The sequence below is a fragment of the Lissotriton helveticus genome, chromosome 2_2 (genome assembly GCF_964261635.1).
Source record: "Lissotriton helveticus chromosome 2_2, aLisHel1.1, whole genome shotgun sequence".
Classification (NCBI taxonomy): Eukaryota; Metazoa; Chordata; class Amphibia; order Caudata; family Salamandridae; genus Lissotriton; species Lissotriton helveticus.
The window spans coordinates 42746038-42768454 of NC_136060.1; the positions used below are offsets into that span (position 1 = coordinate 42746038).

Sequence of the window (22417 nt, forward strand, 5' to 3'; positions counted from 1 at the left end):
TACCCAAAAATTTAACAGTTTTTGTTTTACTGTTACCTTTCTATGGGTGATGGACCTGTCATGTGGCGTTTTTTTTTACACCATGTGGTGTGTTGCATTTTAAAAAACGCCGTTGTTTTTAGTTTTTTGATTGTATCTTTTGTCTAGCATTCCTTGTTTTTCCTTATCTTATCTGAGAATAGAGTGTTCTATTTGTTTTAGTAGTGCATCCTCCTTTCTGTCTTGTGCATTTTGCCATCTCAATGCATTGTTGAGTAAGGAGGAAGGATGAGTGTATGTGCGTTATCAAAGGAGAAGGATGAGTTGTATGATATATTTTAATTCATGCATTTTTCCTCCCTTTTGTTGTTCCACTACACTATTTTGTTCCACTATATTATTACCTTACGTTTAACTGTTATTCCTTCTTATGCTTCACATGTGTCCTACAGTTTCACACTCTCTCTCTTTGTTTTCCATTATTATAATGGGGGAGATGTGTTGTAGTCTTACTCTACTGGATGCAATCCCTCTATGGTGTCTCTCTGCATTGCCTGCTCAGCCTGCTATGATGTCATATAGAATGTTAGGGTGGTTTTGTATGTGGCAAGATCAGTTGGTGAGATGGGCTGAGCAGAGAGGACCTTGCTCCTGGTGGGGCAAATAGCAAGGGGCAAATAGCAAATACCTAGGCATATACTTAAGTGTTCATATAAGCTAATACTGATGTATTGATTAGACTTACCATCTTTCTATACTTATAAATAAATATACTTAATGGACTAATAGACTATGACTACCCTGCATCATTGATTACAATACATCTGTTATCCAGCTCCAAGATACCCTTCTGGGTGAGTGAGCGCTTTACAAATACACATGTTGTGTTATATATGTCACCCCTAAGGTAGGCTCTGGGTACCCCATAAGAAACGGTGCATTGTAATTAAAAGGCTGGACATGTACATTTAAGTTTTACATGTCCTAGCAGTGAAAAACTCCTAAATCCTTTATCACTATTGTGAGGACTACCTCTCCCATAGGCTAACAATGGGTTGCCTTATTACATTTAATAGACACTGACTTTTGATTGGGAACAAGTAAACATTTTATGTTTGGTGTCTGAGAAATAATTGTAATTAAGAATCCTCTTTAATGGTAAAGGTGTATTTTAAGTTATTATTTAGAAAATGCCACTTTTAGAAATTTGGCATTATCCTGCCCTCATTATTTAGTCCTTTCAGCCTGTCCTAGGTCAAATGACTGGCTGCAGTTGGACTGTGTTTATTCCTCCTAGAGAGGCACACAATGGAGGGTCTGGGTGTGCCTGGATGGGCCATCAACTGGCAGGATTGAGGGGCAGGACTGGGCACAGCCCCACTTGCAGCTGAATAGGCTGTGCTCTGTCCTCACACAAAGGACTTGTCACCCCTGCGTAGTTCATGCAGCCAGATCAGAACCGGGGTGTGGAATGCAGGAAACCTCAAGCACCTTAAGCTCAAACTCTCGACTCCCCCTCCGGATTTAAAATAGTACTTACATTTTGATATTTGGAAGGCTGAATTTAAGGGCAATGGGCAAAAGGGCAAGAAAGAATCTGAACTCCCTAATGTTATTTGAGAAATGTTGATCTTGGAATGTGGATTATTAGTAAGGATAAGTAGGGACTTACCACTAGTAATAAGGCCACAATCTCAATAAAAGGTCCAGTCAGGCTCTCAATAAATGATTCCCTTGCTCATCCTTTGGTAGCTGGCAAGAAGCGTTGCTGGCTTAACTTAGAAGACAGTGTGTAAAGCATTTAAAAACACCAATACATTAAATAAGTAAGACCCAACACACAATAAAAATCCAAACACCAATTTATAAAAATAGGAAATATTTTTATTTTTAAAATGACACCAAAAATCCAATGTAGGGAATTGAAGATATGAATTTTTAAAGAATAAAGACTTTCTAGTGCTTAAAAGACATAAGCATGGACTTGGGACAACTGGACATGCTTGACCGGGACAAAGTCAAGGATGAACCTGAAATCCAGGTCAGGTCGCAGTTCAACATTGGCGCTTGACTCTCGTCGATGAGTTGGTCACTTTATGGAGCTTTTTACCAAGAATTCTCTAATCTTCTCAAAACTTCTGGATTTTCTTCCATAAGTTCCTCTTGTGGGCTCAAAGTGTCCTAAATACCAATCTAAGGGTTTAGGAGCTCTAAGAGGGTCCTTGAGATGTTATAACTACATTTCCCACAATGCACCCAACCCAATCCTTAAAAGTCAACTGGACACACTATAGATGGGTCCTTCTTGTTGGAGATGATGCAGGTGCAGCTCTGTTACCCTGTTGCTTTCAGGGAGTCTACTCCTTAATCCTCGTGAAGCCAGGCAAAGTCCTTAGGGCTGTAGTTCCAGATTGTGCAGCAGGTGCAGTACTTCAGAGTGCAGTCCTTAGGGTGCAGAACAGGGTTACAACAGGGCAGTCCTTCTACTCCTTGTTGTTTCAGGCAGGGATCTGAGTTGCTGTGTAGCTCCCCCATATGTATCCATTGTTCCTGGGTGACAAGCAATGGGGCACCCCTGAAAATGGGGTACAGGGTGACACCCAGAAGTATGACTCCTCTCCCTGAAATCACTATTCTTTTAAAATCCAAACTGGAGAAACTCTCTCCTGGAGGTTAAGATCCGGTTAAGTCATTCCACATGCAGGATGTGGGGGTGAGTCGGTGCTGCCCTAAACTGTCATCTCCCTCTGAAGACCAGTTTTTCTACTCCCCCCATCCTGCCTTTGGCTCTGCAGCTTGCAGTTCTCCTCCCACAGGAAATCCTTTGTCTCGAGTCAGGCAACTTCACACCTCATTAAGACAGCTTGGCTCAGCCTTGCAGAGGATGACCAATCAGGAGAGAGCTGCTGGAACGCTGGATTTTGCCTTACAGAAAAGAAACTTCCATAACTTCTTTTCTGTGATAGTTAAAATCAATCCAACAGTGGCAAGTTGTTGGATTTATTCTAAGCATCATACTTTGAAGTATATTTTTAGCTCCTTTCTTTCAATAGTTATACTTTAATAAAATATTTCTACGTTAGCCTATGCATCTAGTAGTCAAAATGGGGGCAAATAGTGGGGGGATACTGCAAGCAGGTCCTGGTCTCTCACAGTTGCCAAAGCTCTTTGCATCTTTGTCACAGACATCAGAAAATATACCTTGCCCTTTAAAATAGGGTACTCTCAAAACACTTATAATGCATACTGCGCTGTTAGCAAACAACGTACTGACCCTTATGCTTACACTTCCCTGAATAATTACCTCTGGGTGTTTTGAAATTAGAGCCAATTGGGATTCTTGTTTGTACCAATTTGGAGAGATAGAGTCTAATGGTTATGGTCGGTGAGGGATTTCATGGAATGTAGCTGGTTTGGCTGGAAAGGGCGACATCACAATTAGAGTCTTTCTGTCTAATAGGTCCTCTTATATTGTTTCCAAAAATACTAGGTGGTGGTTGACTCTTTCCATGTCAATGGGTATTTTAACCATGAGACTGTGGCTAAACGAGGATCCAGTACCACCCTAAAGGATGCTGGTATTGTGAGTCTTCCTTAAGTCGCATATAAAACTTATCCACTTTATTGCAGTTTGTCTCAATATAGTATATCTGCATTTAACTGGAAACAAATGGTTTCTTTTTTCATGTTGTGAATGTTGATTATATATAATTTGATAATGAGAACTCTTTAGCCTTGGGTAATTTGAGAAAGATCCTCTACTCACATAGATGGAGTACTTCTGGCCATTAAAATGCTATTGATCACAGGTCATGTAAATATGAATCTGCCACCCGAAGGTAGTGGTCAGGGCTGTAATGAGTAATTATTGACGGAATATCTACCATATATAATCTCCAATAGTCTATTAGGTATCCTTGTCCAAATCATGCACAACAGTGATGGTGGGACAACTGTATTAGAGTTGGGTTGAGGATGCAAAACAGATGGTTTAAATCTGATAGTACCTCTGCAATAAAATTTCATGATTCTAGAAAATCAACCTTCCTTGTCCATGTTATGATCCATATTGAGGAAAACAAAAAGATGGTGTCTGACTTGCTTGAATTCATTTCAGCCATTGGTAATTACTTTTGGCAACAATCCAGTCCATAATTTGTTTGCCTGCTATACCACCTCAGACAAGAACTAATCCTATGCAAATCAGTCTTGGTTATGCTCCTGTAGAGATAGCCCAGCCCATACAGTCATCTGAATGGGTACATAAGAAACCCCAGACCGGTTTTGTTTATTGAAGCCTCGTCTGCGGAGAGCAGCTTGAGTAATATGGCACTGTGAGCACGGGACAGTGTCTGGGCATCCCTGGGTCAGTTGGGGCATCGCACTGGAAAAAATAAAAAAAAGTGATGGTTAGAATTAATCTCTGCCACTAGTAATTTTACTGGGCCACAGTCCAGTACATAGTCTATTGTCCACTTAGCCACCTCAGACAGCAGCCTCCGATTTGAAAATCTGCCTTGGCCTTGGTCTAGAAGAAACTGACCAACCCAAACTGCCAGGCCTGGTTCCTTCTGAACAAAAGCAACCACAGGCAAGTTCGGCCTATTTCAGCCTCATCAGTAGGGCACTGAGTCATGGTGAATTATTGAGAATATGGGCATCAAGTGTAGACTACAATATGATATCTTGCTTACTACCACACGTATTAGGACTTGATCCTGGTTTTGGAGATTTCATTCTGTTCACCAAAACAGGTTGCTCTTTTTTAGAGAGCTGTTAAGTGAACTGCAGTAAATCAGGAACTTATTCAATCTTTTTTTAACATTATTCTTCTGTTCTTGGAACAAATCCTTACACCAAGATCCTAATAAAGACCATCATCCTCCAATATTCCAGATTCACTGTAGCTGGTTTGATGAGGAATGATGCGTACCAGAAAGATGTTATATAGGCTTGCTGGGCACACAGCTAATGCTTCAAATTCATCTTACAGCAATTTTCTGAATTTTAAAACCAGATACAGAAGGCTTGCAACATAAAACGGAAATCAATTGATAAGACATATGAGGACCTAGAAGAGGCAGAATCTGTGCATATTTGCAAAATATCTGGTCCCTGGTAATGTAAGATATACAACTTGTGGAGAGACTTCCACTGTGATTGAACTCCATTGAGTAAATCGTTGCTCTGGTCTGTATGCAGATAATGTAGGGTCTGGAAGCTCTACTAAATGTATCCTTACCTATGTGATAGATGTGAATCAGTAAAGTGAAGTAGAGCCTGTTACATTGAATGAGCTTAGAAGGGATTTAGGCGATCAGAAAGTGGATAAAACTCTTGGGCAAAATTGCACATCCTCATCCAGTGGTATACATCATCTTTTATAACTTTTCAGGCATTGGTGACATCCCTTCCTCTTGGAAGAAAAGAAAAAAGAAGGTGCGACTCTCCCAGACAACTTTAGATGAATCTTGTTGATAGATATAGTTAGAAAACTATTTGGAAAAGCTATACTATTCTACAAATACTGATTACTGGATCTCGGGACTAGGTTAGCACCATCAAACCAAGGCTTAGGTTATATTTACTGCATGTTAAATATGGTGAGCTTTAGAATGGTTGTTTAATCCTGTTATTGAGGGTGGCCTTTTATTCTGTCAATAGTCCCTGCTGTAGGATTATTCCCTTCAGAACACTGGAAGTAGAGAATTTATGTTGCACCTTGTTGGAGCGCTTTTTAGTGGTGACTATGCCAGGGTAAGATTTGGTCGCATGGGTGAACAATTGAGATCCTAAATTATTAGCAAAAGTGTGTCATAGTTGTCCCCTAGTCACAACCCTCATCAACTTATTTTGATTTTGCCGGCTGCTGGAGTGTCAGACATTTTATCTTCATGTGTGCAAATGATGTGATGTAATTGGCTTGCACTGGATACCCATTAATACATTAATTAACTGGTCCTAAAATTACTGTTACAAAATGTTTCATGCCATCAACTCCTCTAAAATGACAGTTTTGTCATGAACTTCAAACGCACTCTCTGAGGGACCTTCAAAATTGAAGATTAATATTTAGAACCTCTTAGCAATTTTAGCACTTTGGATATGAGAGTTTATGCTTCAGGGTTGCGGAAGATAGGTAAAACTGCAAGTGATATTTAAAGTGTAACTTTCGATAGGACGCAATGCTGTCCTTAACTCTTTCACTGTTTAGAAGGCTAAATCGGTCACAACAGGAGCCCATGGTGCTGAGCTGTGGGGACTTATAAATTGCACCCAGGTCGTCAGGGCAGATAGGCTTTTGTGGAGATTAGTCCATTTAGGACCATAAACCCCCAATTAATCCCATACAGTGGAACTAGCCAGCTACAATATTGTTATTATGGCCGCTATTCAGGGCTATTTATTCTGGATAAGATTAGGTCAAATATGGATGCAAATCTGGTGCCTTTCAGTTACATTTTACTTCCTTGGTATAGTTATACTAAGTATAATTTCCTGGAAAAGGATTTGAGCTGCATGTGGTTGTCCAGAATTTGTGGCGGCTGGTGTCAGGTAAAAGTGATGAGGTGGGGGAAGGACAACATTAACAACACACATAAAAAAAAAGAACTTCCCTGCCTCACCGCTGCTCTTCTGCTCCTCTGGCTTCAGTGCACCACAGGATCCCCTAGGGCCAATCCAGCCGCTGCTCTCATGCTGATGGGGCTGGGATCCTATGCCTGCTGTCTCCAACCCGGCAACACTGCTCAGGTTGGAGACATCTCAGTGTTCATGTTGGGTTGGCCGTTCTAAGACAGCTGGCCAAAACCACATGCTCATTTGCAGCAGTGCCCCCCATTTCTCCTCCATGCCTGTAATCACGATGGCCCGCCCCCAAGACTCAGCCCTGTGAAGAAAAATAAAATGATGCGGCTATACTGTGATGGAACATTTCTTGTTATATGCTAGAATAAACACTGTTCAATAGTCCACTCGTCGTAAATTTTTCAATCATCTTTTATTTTTGGACATATATTGATGTATAACCCTCCCATTATCCTCCGTCTCACAGAACATCGAGAAATCCGGTCCATTATTTCCTCTGAACTTCCCAGATCCGCTTTGCTGCACTCGTCTGTTTTCACATCACGGGTAGGCGTAATCCAAGGAGAGCCAATCAAGTCACAGCCAGGACACGCGCCATTTTAGCAGTAAATTGCAGTGCAGACAATAACAACAGAGGCAGCTTTGTTAGCAGACACAGACAAAAAAACGTAGAAGTCGTGCTAGGACCAGCAGGACAAGCAGCCGAAGGAGAGCACTCGAGACGGGACAGCAGCATGTAGCAAAGTGAAGGTCCAATGTTGCAGGAGGAAAATTTACAAGGTAAGGGTTTAGAGTCCATCCCCCTAACCTCTCCTTCAGCAGCCTCGTCCTGTCTGAGCAGGGCGTTTGACACGTATATCTTCCTAGAAAGTGTTTTCGATGGATTCTGTTTATTGAAAGATCGGCATTACGTGATAAACAACCGAGGCAGCCTGTACTAAAATTAGATTATAAGTGCCCGAACCATGGTGAGTATTGTTTTTGCAAGACATGGAGAGGAAAGATGAATATCTACGCTGAGTGTGAATCGAAGAGGAGTGTAAAGGTTCTGTACAGGACGCCAGCAGGGGGCCGGGCCCTGTAGGATAAACAAACTAGATGTGACCGCAGCAGTTAACTACGGGTTACAGTTACAGGGTGCAGGGAAAGGACAGTGCACACAAGTGTGCAATGTCACACATTTTGCAATGTCAAGTATGGAATTGCACAGCGCGTGCGGTGCGTGCATTTAAAATCTTTTCGAATTTACACCGGTGTGCCTGCCTACAGCATAGTCACTTAGGCTGTGGTTCGGTTGATCCAAATAATTTAAAAAAGTGCGCGCGCCTCGCGCTGATAGAGGAAGAGGCAGCTGGGGGAGGGGAGAGAGGAGGGGGGCCTGTGCCTGTTTCCCTTGCGGGAACAAGCAGGAGCCATCTGTTAATTACAAACAGATGGTTACAAAGCTCGCTCCCGGCAAGGGAATCGCCAAACGTGCACGCGTTGCCATTGAAAGCAATGCAACACGTGCACGTTTTGGGGCCAAAAACTGAATCGATTACTAAAGGTCTCCTCCTATGCAGCGCATGCGCCCTGCGTAGGCGAAACCTAACAAGTGGTTGAAGGAGGCAAATGATACAGGATGAACCGTTTGAAAGGAGCAGAATGAAGGGGCACGGCATATGGGTAAAGGAACATAATTCCAGTGTTTTGGTGCCAAAGAGGTGGAACTAGTCGAAATGGGACACAGTTTAGGATGATTGGGGACTTGCAGGAAGAAACCAAGAGAAGGAACATAGAGTGTACTGTGAATCGCAAACCTGCCTTTTCCCATGAGTAGGCTTGTGTTAATCCTGGAAAGAGACGAGTAAGTAAGTAGCAACTAAGTCTGGAGTAAGACGCAAACGCTCACTGAAAATTCTTTGTGAATCTATCCTGGATATTCAGATCTCTAAGACAAGAGTAAGACACGGAAAAAGCTTAGCGAATTTGGGCCATAGAGTTGTGTTTCTTTTTTCGTTCAGAAGACAATGTGCAACTCACTGATGTTGAAGATACATTTATCTGTGAGGTGAGGCTGTCATACTTATGTTGTTGTCAAATGCTGTCTTTGGAAATTTTATTTTGATGGTATAATTGTATTTTTATTCCCAAATTACGGTCTGTGTAAGTGATAGATGATTACAAATATATATCTGACTTTGGCAGATCTATATTTTGTGTATTTTTCAGCGTCTAATTTGTAATGCTACGTGTTCTGCATTTTTAGGGGCATGATACAACTGCAGCTGGTATGAACTGGGCCCTGTATCTACTAGGATCTCACCCAGAAGCACAAAGGAATGTTCACAAAGAATTGGATGAAGTTTATGGTAAGTTGATGTGCTATTGAGTCACTCAACTCAATGTATGGATGTTAAATATGTTTTTAGCTTAACCTTTTGCTCTGACACCTGCAGTGGTAGTAACCAGGACCCTATATATAACTAGAGTATGATCTAATTTGGTTATGGAGATAGAGACAGGAATGAAAAGCTGAAAGACACCACAAATGTTACAAGTTTCTTTGGCCATAAAAAAGTAAAACAGGTCCCCGTCTATGAGGGGTGCCGTTCTTTTGGCCCCAAATTCGGCACCCCCAACGTAGCTCACAATAGCAAGGTTCTCTAAGATCGGAAGGCCGAACAAATCGCCCCTCGGGGAGACCAAAAGATCGGAAAAAACACTCCTTAATGCACTGTTGCTTACCTGGTTTCATTCCTGCATATAAGAAAAGGTCGGGACCTTAAGCTGGGTATCCATTGGAGAAGCTATGGATTGAATGAAGTCTAAAGGGGAGCATGTGAACTGAAGCCAGCGCTTCAAAGCCTGTGGACCCCTGAGGTGGGGTAAAGGGAGTAGCCTACACTAAAGTGATGTGGTGTGACACACCAGGAGAGGAGCACAAGGTTGTTTTGGGTTCCCTTTGCCAGCGCTCATTCCTCGTCATTCTGTCACTCGAGGGCCCATTGAAGATGATGTATTTTAATGGTCAATTGGAGGGAGTAAAGAGAGCGCTAGCACTGCCAGTTTGGGGTGACTTTAGGCTGGACTGCCCAAGATGTTGCACTCACCCCCCACCTTTTTGGGGCACACATATTTAGATTTCCCTAGCCTCCAGAGATAGGTTTTTGCCAAGGAGAAACAGACCGGTATCTCCGACCCCTCTTTGTGGGTTTAAAACATCAATATAAAATAGGCTTGGCTTGTAACAGACCTGCCAGAGACCTCGCAGAGAATATCCCAGACCTATCCCATTCTGCGCCCCTAAATCGGTACATACAAAATAGTTTATTTTGACTATGGGTATTTATTATGGAATAATTTGCTGTAAAACAGCAAAAGTCATGTGTTGAATAGTTCTAGTAGTATTTCAAGTCTTCTCAAAATAAATAATTTTAGAGTAAAAAGAATACAAGAAATACTAAATATTATATTTGGTTGGTGAGACTCCTATCCTAATTTTTCCTAGATCCGTTGAATTCTGTAAAACGGTAAGTTATAAGTAATTAGAAAAAACAAGAACTAAATCCTTCCTAGGTTGTGAAATTACACCAAAAAGAGATATCCAAAAGGGATTTATTTACCCCAAATCAGCCAGCACTGACGAGAAAGAAAGGATCGCAAATCTTCTGAGACTCACAAAGGGTTAGAAAACCCTGATCTTTAGCAGCTGCTCACTAAAAAAGTCAGAATATTAATTTGGAGGGTGTGAGTTTCACAGTGCGCAATGCTTGGAGGGCGTCAAACAAATCAAGAGAACGTGTAGGAAAAGGGGATGGCTGGAAAAGAATCACAGAATTTCTGCAGTGGAGATACGTCTGACTGATGCTGTTGTGGAAGTGGTGAATTCTGATATGCAGATCTGGCAAGCAAGCTCACGACACCTGGTGGGTCTTGGAACATTCACAGCAAAGACATCATCAGGCATAGGAAGAAGTGTCAAAAACACAAGTCATCAGTGCTTTTCCTTCTATGGACCCACGATCAGGAGCAACATTCCTGTATCGATCAGGACAACCCCAACCCTCTTTCAGTTTAGGAGAGAGTTGAAGGCTTAATCTTGTAGAGAATACACTATCACAAGGAAATAACAGACCACTTCCACTGTCAGAACTCGGCTGCCCTCCAGTCACTCACTGGCTTTATGCTTGCCTTTGATCTTGCATATGCTGCATTTTGGCTTAGAACGGGTGTAGGTAAGTAGGATCATTCTGCATGGTTACCCCCACTTTTTGCCTGCTGCTAAGCTGTTTTTGGACTAGTCTGACTGGGATCCTGCCAATCAGGACCCCAGTCTATCTGCTTTATCCCTACATTGGTTATGTTCAATACTTAAGTACATCCCAGGTTGGATACTGGGGTACACTTATAAGTCCCAAGTAAATGGTACTAAGGTACCCAGGGCATAGGTTCCTCATAGGTCCCCCATGGACTGAAGCATGCATTATGCCACCCATGGGTCACCATTCAAATGGAACTTATGGCCTGCCATTGCAGCCTGTGTAAGTTGGTGCTAGCACCACTTACTAAAGATATACTTTTCCTATATCTAGGGTCACTGCACTTAAAACCTATAGGTCACCCCTATAGCAGGCCTTTGCAATCCTGAAGGCAGGCTGCTTGGTTCTAATTGAGAGGGTGCCCCTGCATGAGCAGGACAACCCTGCTGCCTATGGAGCCCATTGTCCCGGGTTGACCGTAAAACAGCCATATACCATATAGGGGGGCCCGCATAATTACGCGATGACCATCTCGAAATTGGCTGCAATGAATCCTATCATGTTTGGTGTCAAACATGTTGGAATCATACCCTCACACCGTAAACGCTGTGGCAGTTATGGTTCCAAGCACTGGAAGAGCCCTCCGTTAGGCTCTCCATGTCTCCGGCACCAGTCTTCCAGACCTTGGCAGCACAAAATGGTTGCTGCCACCCAGAGACACAATTCTGCCCTCCTGCTGCTGAGCCGCTTGAGCAGGAATTTTCCCTAAATTGGTTAGGTTCAGTACTTAGGTACATCCCAGATTTAATACTGGGGTACCCTTGTAAGTCCCAAGTAAATGGTACTAAGGTACCCAGTGCATAGGTACCCCATAGGTCTCCCATGGGCTGAAGCATGCATTATGCCACCCATGGGTCTCCATTCAAATGGAACTACAGGCCTACCATTGCAGCCTGTGTAAGTCGGTGCTAGCACCACTTACTAAAGATATAGGTTTCCCATATCTAGGGTCACTGCACTTAAAACCTATAAGTCACCCCTAAAGCAGGCCTTTGCAATCCTGAAGGCAGGCTGCTTGGTTCTAAGTGAGAGGGTGCCCCAGCATGATCAGGATGCCCCTGCTGCCTCTGGAGCCCATTGTCCCGGGTTGACAGTAAAACAGCCATATACCATATAGAGGGGCACCGCATAATTGCAGCACAAAATGGTTGCTGCCACCCAAAGACACAATTCTGCCTTCCTGCTGCTGAACCAAGCTCGAGGAGGGGAAGGGAGAACATTAGGCATTCTGTCACAGGGAGGTGTGACCACCACCCAGACAGGATTTAGTGTATTGGGGCAGGGTGGGTGTGCCAGTGCCACTCAGTCTGCATGAGGGGCACATTTGGTTTCCTCATGTATAGTCCAGTTCAAACTAGTCCTGGGATCCTTGGCTCCTGCTCTGGTGCGAAACTGGACACAGGACATGGGAGTAACCTCCCCTCTGTCCAGACCCTCCCCTGGGAGGGTCCCCTGAATCATCCCAACCCTTTCCCTAGGGTACTTAAGGGCTTACCTGGATCCGTTGTGGAATAAGATTCAGATCAGACACCACTTCTGCTTCTACCGTCTGGGCACCCTGGATTTCGCCGGACTTCGTTTGGGCTAGACTTCTTCTCCCTTCCAGTCAGCTGCATCGGCTGTGCCTGTGCACTATACAGGAACCTAACCAGGCCTGTGGGCATCAAAGACACCTGAAGGAATCTCCCTTGGAGTGAAGGAGTCACTCACCTGCATTTGCAGTCACTGCAGCTAAATCAACCGGTCTGCTGATCCTGAGCTCCTTCAGACTCTGAACGGCTCTGCAACACAGGTGGTGGTTTTTTCACAGCTCCCGAAGCCTGCCCTCTCACCAAGTTTGAGGCCAGTATCCCTCGTGGGGGTTGCAATAACCGAACCCCTGTGCACTGCGTCAACTTGCAGTTGCAAAGGCTTGTTGACTTCTCTCCAGTAGCCCCAGTCTCGAGCATCTCTGGTGACCAGAATCTTCAGCCACACAGCATCATGTGTATCGTGGCCTGCATCTTTTGGTGAGCTGTTCGAGGTCCTCTCGTGACTCCAATGCCTCCGGCCTGTGGGACCATTTGAGAGTCACCTTTACTTCTTTTGGGCTCCTCTGATTGCTCGGGTACTGCCATGACTCCCCTGCTTTTGGTGAGTCCCTGGAACTTGCTGGTCCCGAAATTGCACCTTCTTCGACTTCTGCCTGGGTTGCACTTGCCATGGCTTGTTGGTGCTCCGGCTGGACACCGACCCCTCTGCAATCGACATCCGACGTGGAACAGCTCATGTACGGCTCTTGGACGACCTCAGGGTCGCCTGGTCCTCACAGCTGCAGAGTCAAGATCCTCGTCAACTCTCCTGAAATACCCGAAATTGGTAGGCATTTGTCTTCCAGACCGCCTGGTCACTCCTTAGTGACATAGACTCTGTCCCCTCTGCTTGCAGGTACTTCTCGTCTAGAATACACCTTCGGATTCCACGCGGACACTTCCTCCTCTTCCAGCAGCAGCACTTTCCTGAAGTCCTCCATTGGGTGCGGCAGCGATTTCCGACACCACTTCACACCTATGCACCCAGCTTCCCTGGTGTAGGTAACGTGAACACTAGGGTATCCACTGGTGGGGTGGGTCTCTAGCCATCTGTCTTTGACTTTGTTTCTTCAGGGTCCACTGGGAAAGGTCCTTAATCTATAAAAATCCAACTGCAACTTACATGCAAACTTGTTCGGAGCACGCAGTTGTGTACTCACACTGCACAAGCTCTCCATGGGGTCCTTGGTCACTCACCTTGGGAAGTACCTTGGGTCCCCAGCACTTCTACGTCCTCTCAACACTAAGCTGATCCGAGTTGTGGTTCTTATACCACTTTCTTAGTATATGGTTTGGTCCCCCCCTGGGGCCCACTGTGCATTTAGTGCTATTTACTGTAATTTATTTGCAAAGTATTGTGTGCATTGTGCATATCTCCGGGTAGGAGATATTTGTATGTGTTAGAGATTATTATATAATAAATACATATTTTTATAAATACCTTGTATGGGTATTTTTCACTTAAACTAGACAATACGTTTGCATTCTGGTAAAAGAAGCTGCTTTACACTCCTATTGGACTAAGCCTGAAGGCTCCTCTCCACAACTACCACTTAGAGAGATTTCTAAGGTTGTCAAGACCTCTTAAATCACCATAAGGGTTGTCTGGATTGATGCAAGGTGTCCACTTACATAAGTGTACATCATATGCCAGGCCAGCTCTCACATTGGTGTGCAGAGGTTGGGATTCAATCCTGAATTGTTTTACCTGATAAATCTTTGTGTTGATTAATTAAAAAAATGATCACTAACACTAGGCACATATAATACAAGCTTAGAATAGTAAGTTCTACTGAACTTAGGGCTGGGCAGTTAAGGGATAGCACACCCTTTCTCCAACCTCAAAGAGTTTAGTTCCCTCCAGATTAGGTAGGTGCAACACCTCACTACACTTAGTATGTCTACTAAAGGAGATGCCAGTGGCTCTCTGACTGCTAGATACAGTGAACATTCGTTCCAAGAACTGAAAGCACTGTGTCCCTCTAGAATGTTGAAGACAGGGAAAGGTGCCAACACTCAACAACTTCTAGAAGTGTTAATGTTAGATGACCTCAGAAAACCTAGTGGGTCAGATGAACAGGAAAGAGTGGATGGGCAAGGGTATGAGGATAGGCCAGGAGAGGAGCACCTCTTTGACCTTGAATCTAACCTTGACCAGGAGGAGCAAGATGGCTCCCACCTGGAGAAGCCCCAGAGGATATTGCATGTGGCCTTGAAGAAGCCCCCTGTGTTCCTTCTGGGAAAGTGCAGAGTAGACCAAGGAGGTCTAGATCCTCATCTGCAGAACCCAATGCCCCAGGACAGTCTATAGGGACCTCCATATCTAGAAAGAGAGACAACTTTTAGGATAGGGAATAACAACTTCTTGAACTTGAGAAAGCTATGCTTAGGCTCAGGCAAGAGCAGTTGACCCTTGACAAAGAGGCCCTAGAAGTCCAGAGAGCTAGAAAAAATTGAACTAGAGTCCCATAGTGCCAGCAACAAGGTCCCTAGAGTTAGAGAAACTTTTTTTGATCGTTGGAACCTGCGCAAGATAGTCCCTCCCTACCAGGCTGAGGATGACATCCACAACTAGATAACTTCTTTGGCAAGGGCCTGTAAAGTTCAGAAGGTCCCTCCAGGGCAGTGGGCAGCTATTTTATGGCTCTCCTTTGCTGATAAAGGTAAAGATAAGCTCCTCACTGTTATAGAAGAGGATGCTGATAATTACTCCGTTTTGAAGAGTGCTCTCATTGATGGGCTTGGCTTAACCACTGAGCAATACAGAATTAAGTTCAGAGATACCCAGAAAGCACAAACCCAGTACTGGGTAGATTTTGTGCATAGTGCCATACACGCTCTGGAAGGTTGGTTACTAAGCAGCAAAGTGCATGACTATGAAGGATTGTACAATTTGATTATGACAGAGCTGATCCTTAATAATTGTCAAAAACAGATTTTGCACCAGTATCTGGTGGACTCAGATCTGACGTCTCCCCAAGAATTGGGAATGAAGGCAGATAAATGGGTCAGAACCAGAGTTAAGCCGAAACACCAGGGTGGTGGTGACCAGAAGAAAGATACTTACAAAACCCAAGAGAAAGGTGGAGATAAATCTAAAGGGAAGTCCTCTGAAGGTCCCCAAAAATCCTCCTCTGGGGGTGGGTCCCAAACTCCTTCTCCCCCTAGAAAGGAACCTTATTGCTTTGTTTGCAAAAAGCAAGGCCACAGGAAAAAAATATTCTGATTGCCCCAAGGCCAACAATAAGGAAAACATACCTCCTACTACTACAACACCCACTAGTACACCAAGTAGTAATCTCCCAGGTGGTAGTAGTGCGCCCTAAAATTTAGTTGGGTTCTCGTGAGGAACTTAGGTGGATACTGGCTTAGCCAGATCCTTCACACAGGCCACCTTAGTCTGTGATGGTGGCATGGGGGTTGCCACTTTTACTATATGTCTCAATACTTGGGGCAAGTACAGACAGGAGCCTCTGATAAATGGTCAGAAAGATGTAGCCTATAGGGACACAGGGGTTAGTGTCACCATGGTGACAGGAAACCTAGTGCCCCCACTGCAGCTTTTACCTGAGTACAAGTACCAGGTGACCAACACTGATGGTGTTAGAACAGATCATCCCATGGCCATAGTCAATCTCAACCGGGGAGGGATCACTGGTCTCAAAAGAGTTGCAGTGTCCGCAAACTTGCATGTAGTTTGCCTCTTGGGCAATGATTTGGAAACTTCAGCCTGGGATGAAATAGAACTGAAGACCCATCTAGAGATGTTAGGCCTCCCTGTGAAAGTTGGTGTGACCCTTAAGGCCCCAGTCCAACCACAGGAAAGTGCAGGAGCAGTGGAGCCTGAAAAAATGTGCCACTCTGCTCCACCAGGAGCAAAGAGGATAAAGAAAAGTATTTTCCCCTAGACATTAGGTAAGTGTCAGCTTTGTCAGGGAACTGATCCTACCCCTTGTGAAGTAACAGCCCCACAGGTGGTCAGGCCTGTCCTGGCAGAGCCACGGAGGGCAGGGGAACCTTCCAAGGAGATACCCAGCCTGGAGCAGGTATCATACCCCTCTCTACCCAGCCTCAGTCAGCCTAGGGCTGGAGAGGTCAAATATGTCAGTGGACCTCTAGGGACTCACTGCTAAGAGGAACCCCCTCATCAACAGATTAGGGACCCCCGAATCTAGTGGTATAGCCAGGTGGATAATCCTCAATAATCTGAGGGATCCCTCTTACCCTTAGGGAGTGACATCCCCCAGATGGACTTTGTCGGGCAAAGTAAATCCTGGGACAAAGCTGTCCCAAACTTTCACTGGCTCTCTAGTGTTCCACCCAGAAGGGGTCAACCAAAAGCTGTAGGCAGCCAGAGATTGACCCCTAGGGATAGATACAGGACAGTCCTGGACAGAAAGGCCTTAATGGTGGCCAGTGCTCTGAGGAGGATGAGGCCAACCCTGCTAAGGCCTCTCTTCCCTAATCAGGCACCCCGCAAGCCTCTTTCTAGGCTTAAACAGAAGGCAGGTAGACACTTTAAACTTTTGAGAGGATCGAAAACCCTACAGGGGAGGAACTTCTCAGTAGACCATAGATTAGGGAGTATCCATGCACATGCAGGACCTTCATTATATGGCCACTTAGGAAATAAAGTCTCAACTGGGCAAGGTTCGCCTTATCTCCTTTAATTTATGGGAGGGGTTATGTACAAAGATAGGATCCTTCTGCATGGTTACCCCCACTGTTTGCCTGGTGCTAAGCTGTTTTTGAGCTAGTCAGACGGAGTTCATGATTAGCAGGTTCCCAGTCAGTCTGCTTTCTCCCTAAATTGGAAGGGTCCTTAATCTTTAAAAATCCAGCCGCAACTTACCATAGACTTGTACAGAGCACGCTGTTGTGTACTCACACTGCACACGCTCTCCATGGGGTTGCTAGTCACTCACCTTGGGTAGTTCCTTGGGTCCCCAGCACTTCTAAGTCCTCACTGTCTTGATCCGAGTTGTGGTTCTTATACCACTTTCTTAGTATATAGTTTGGTCTCCCCTGGGATCCACTGTATATTTTCTGCTATTAACTGTAATTTCTTTGAAAAGTATTGTGTGCATTGTGCATATCTCGGGCAAGGAGATATTTGTATGTGTTAGAGACTAATTTATAATAAAGACATATTTTTATAAATACCTTGTGTGTTTTTTTCCACTTAATCTATACAATAAGATTGTATTCTGGTAAAACAAGCTGCTTTAAACTCTGTCTGAACTAAGCCTGAAGGCTGCTCTCCACAGCTACCACTTAGAGAGCTTTCTAAGGTTGTCTAAGACCACTTAAATCACCATAAGGGTTGTTTGGACTGTGCAAGGTGCCCACTTACATAAGTGTACATTGTGAGAAGGCCAGCTTCTCACAATGGGGCACTTAAATCCACATACTTTTGTAGGGGCCTGGGTGTCATCTCTGTCCACTGACTGCTCCATGACTCGTTTCCTTTATGAAGGGGATATTGATTTAATTATACAGATACATTTCGAATGTCCTATTTTTACATTCCAACCTCTGTAAAAGTGATAAGACATACTGAATGATATTACATATGGGATGTGAAGCATTTTCTCATGATCCTTGCGAAGTCCGTTCCCATTGATACATTTTATGTTTTAGTACTGTTGTTTACCGCTGCTGTCCCAGTTCTGCTTTATTATTATATTCCAATTGGTTAACAAATGTACTCCTTTTTGGCACTTTAGTCTCTCTAGTTAGCTCATGAGATCATGCATGCTTGTCCTTCATAATCCTGTAATGCATAAGGAAGAAGATTGACCTTGTCTCTCACCACATTCAGTAGTATATTATCAACTTAAGGCAAGCCCTGGAAAGTACCAATCAGGGTATTCTATTGCATTATTGTAAAATTTCACAACAAATTGATTTACGTGGGCGATCCTTATTTTCGCTGTTACAATTAATGAAATCATTCTTACCCCTGAAAAGATGTAACATAGAGCCAATCATGGATACACAGTAATTTAATGATCAGTGCAGTACTTTTTCCTTTGAAATATATTAATGGTTTACTTATATTGATGTACTGTTGGGTATTGCTATATTTTCATAAAAACTTTGCATAGTTAGAAGTGCACAGTTCTTTCTTCTTGGTAAAATATTCTCTCTTACAGCGGCTCCGCTTTTGTTTCTTTATTGTATTACTTTAGGTGAATCTGATCGACCGGTTACAATGGATGATTTGAAAAAACTAAAATATCTTGAGGCTGTCATTAAGGAAGCCCTTCGGTTGTACCCCTCTGTTCCATTCTTTGCACGCACAATAATGGAGGACTGTCAAGTAGGTAAGCAACTCTGCATGTTACCATATAATTATTTGTCAAGCCTCTTCATATTCCTGACTGTTGAGAACTTCTGCTGCTTAGTCATGATGGTCTCCATTTTGAGGCACCCAGTATTTCACTGCAGGGATCCTGCACAGGGTATTACCAATCGCTGATGCATCAGTCAAACTTGGTTGCGGAATAGTGGGTGATTAACAGTGATGCACTACTAAGCTATATGTATTTGGGAATTACATTATGATGGCCATAGTTTTGAGCCTTTTCCCCCGGAGACAAATTCCTTCAGGTTTGACTTGGAGATTTTGTCTGCAGAAAATTATGCTGTATTTGCTAACAATGAGGGTTTCATAAAACTGTTTTGGGTGAACACTCATGTTTCTGTCTAAATTATTACTAAGAGGTTTCTTGTTATGAGGGCCTAAGAATGTGGAGTGTCTGCTTTGTTAAAGTTTCCACTTCTTTTGCTTCAGCTTAGGTTCATGTTTTCATTAAAAAGCTGTAAGGCTTATGTGCAAAGCAATTTTTCAAGTTGCAAAGCCTGCTATTTGCAAATTCACAGGGGTTGCGACTGCAATATGGCTATTTTTATTGTGCCATATCCATTCCGTAATTTGCTAACAGGTTAGGCAAGTTCCAAAAGCCAACATGTTACCGAATCACAAAATGGGCTTAGACAGGCATTACAAAATCACTATTTGGAAGGAGTGTGTTTAGGACTTCTTTTCTAAATAGTGTTTCATCAAGAGATGTATCTATGTTTTGTGACCAAAATGTGGTTGTAAAACATTGAAAAATACAAGCTCCTTAGTTGGGGTGGTAACACATTAGAAAAAAAGGGAAGACTGGTACTCTTGGGACTCCTTACCCTTTGTGGATGTAAAAAAAAAAAGGTGTGTTCGGGTCAAGACGCAGGTACAGGGGCCCCTTCCAACTCTCAAACAAACTTAAAAAACCAATAACATTTTCTTTTTAAATGCAGACCCAATTACTCTAAGGAAAACTGGAGAATTGTTTTTAAAGTTTACTTTATTTAAATGCAATTATAGATATGGTGGTCTGCTGACCCCAGCAGGCCACCATCCCTGTGATGGAATCTAATCACAGTGAGTCTCAGTTTGCAACATACCTCATGAATACTGATGATGTAGGTCAGATTGCGACCAATTATGATTCAGAGCTTTATCAAAAACGTATTAGTGCATAGGTGGGTTCACAAAATTGTTTTTAATTTGAAAAATACTTTGTGCAAGGTTTGTGATAAACTTTTTGGAATGGAATTTCATACTTCAGGTCCTATGTTCCTTGTGTCCCCTTTCAGACTGCTGTAGCCACTACACACCTATCTCCCTGGGATGTATTGCAAGCCTTGGTTTCAGGCAGAGTTCATCTTTGCTATTTTTTGGTACCGGAAGTGTTAGAAATTGACTGCTTTAGAGGAAAGCACAGTACATGGGTTTTATCTGCTACTGAACCTTTCACAGTGGCGTAATTTTACCAACAGCAGAAGCTGCACTACTTGACTCTTTACATACATAGGAAATGATGAAACATCCTGTGTCCCTTGCAGTACGATATTTCTATGCATTTTTAATTAAAAACTAGAAGCTGCAACAGCAATAATAACCAAATATTTAAATTGGCCCAAATACCCAACTGCTATGACTGGCTAACTCTAAAGACATGCTCACTTTTAACCAAACTCTAGTTTAAAGCTCGGATGTTGCAGAGTAGTGCACAGGGTTCGGAGAAAGTAATCCAAGGACAACCGGTGTCCGGTCTAGCGACCTATAAGTAATTTCCATGATCTCCTATACCCATATCTTTTTTGTTAACTGAAGTGCCGCTCCTTACCATTGTAAACAAAGGTATCTGGATTTTGAATGACATGCACAGCTATTGTAAAATGTAATTGTTCAGGAGATAGCAGAACTAAGTGTTAATGCCAGAATTACGTACAAACACCTCTTTATCAAGCCTTTTTCTGATGTTGAACATAGTTAGTCATATGAAAAATACTGGGACGTGCCCCTTTTTACACCTCTCTGCAACGCAGCTCTGTGGCGCTTACTGGAGGTACCTAGTGGGCTAGTTTGACCCTAGGGACCCTCAGGATTTAAGGGGACTTAATCTCCCAACTTAAAACAGCCACAGAGCGTGTTTACACAGTGGTGAAGGAAGGGGACGGGGCCTGAGGTGACGTATGCAAACATGCCCTGTGGCGCGTTTTAAGTTGGGGAAATTATTCCGCTTCAATCTTGAGGGCCCCTGTAGGCCAACTAGCCCACCAGGGGCTTCCAGTAAGTGCCACTGCGCTGCGTTGCAGAGAGGTGGTCTAGGTTGTGCCCCTTTTTACACCTCTCTGCAATTCAGCTCTGTGGTGCTTACTGGAGGTTCCTAGTGGGCTAGAGGGACCCTAGGGACCTCAGGGTTCAAGGGGACTTAATCTTTCAAATTAAAACGGCCACAGGGCGTGTTTACACAGTTGTTAAGGGTGGGGACAGGGCCTGAGGTGACGTGTGCAAACACGCCCTGTGGTGCGTTTTAAGTTGGGGAATTAAGTCCTCTTTAATCCTGAGAGTCCCTGGGTCCAACTAGTCCACTATGTACCTCCAGTAAGCACCACAGAGCTGCGTTGCAGAGAGGTGGTCCGAGGCCATGCTCCTTTTTACACCTCTCTGCAATGCAACTCTGTGGCACTTACTGGACATACCTGGTGGGTTAGTTGGCACCCAGGGACCCTCAGGATGCAAGGGGACTTTACCCCCCACCTTAAAACGCCCACAGGTTGTGTTTGCACACATGTCATCTCAGGTCCCCCCTCCCTTCACCAGTGTGCAAACGCACACTGTCGAGCGCTTTAAGAGGTAGTTTTAATCCCCCCGCCATATTATATACTAGGTGCTTACAGAGGAGGTCATGTTAATCACAGGGGTACCCCAACGCATAGTGTTCCCTAGTGTATGTAGGTGTTTTCACTGTATTTTAAGTGTCTTTTAGCATACCACTGGTTCTAGGCCTGGTTAGTTCGAGTCAGTTACCACAAGTATCCATCTGAAATAGATGTAGGTACAGGATGATTTTGTAACAAGGCCTCTTTCTGCTCCTTGCTCCTCTGTTGGTTCTTCCTGCACATGTCTTGATTCTTCCTGCACTTTTCTTCGTCTTTGAGGACTTCTGTTGCTTCTTTCTGCATTTTCTTTGCTTCTTTCTGTGCGTTTTTTCTTCTTTCTAAACATATCCTACCTCCGTAGGCATAGTTAGAAACTAGCATTTAAAAAACCTTTGAAATTCACTTAAAAAACGGTATGTTTCAGGCACATTATAGTTCGGAATTAGCATTTAAAAAACCTTAGAAATTCAGCGTAAAAACTATAGGTTTCAGGCATGTTATAGTTAGGAATTAGCATATAAAACACCTTAGAAATTCAATGAAAAAACCATAGGTTTCAGGCATGTTATAATTAGGAATTAGCATTTAAAAAAACCTTAGAAATTCACTAAAAAAAGCATAGGTTTCAGGACTGTTATAGTTAACTGGACATTTCACTCGTACAAAACCATTGAAATTCCTCCGTTATAGTTAGTTTTGCTAACTATAACTCGCGCGCCCGCAATGCACTGCTGATGATGTCACATATTACATCATTCATGA

General features: G+C 43.5%; 1 protein-coding gene across 3 annotated transcripts in view; it reads left to right on the top strand.

Annotated features, from left to right (window-relative positions):
• LOC144821266 (cytochrome P450 4V2-like) overlaps positions 1–22417 on the top strand; it is a 301369-nt gene that overhangs the window by 228865 nt on the left and 50087 nt on the right. For all 3 annotated transcript variants that reach the window (XM_078678090.1, XM_078678091.1, XM_078678092.1), the window contains 2 exons: positions 8816–8918; positions 18631–18765. In XM_078678090.1, the coding sequence (XP_078534216.1) occupies positions 8816–8918; positions 18631–18765 (238 nt within the window). The remainder of the gene's footprint in view (positions 1–8815; positions 8919–18630; positions 18766–22417) is intronic.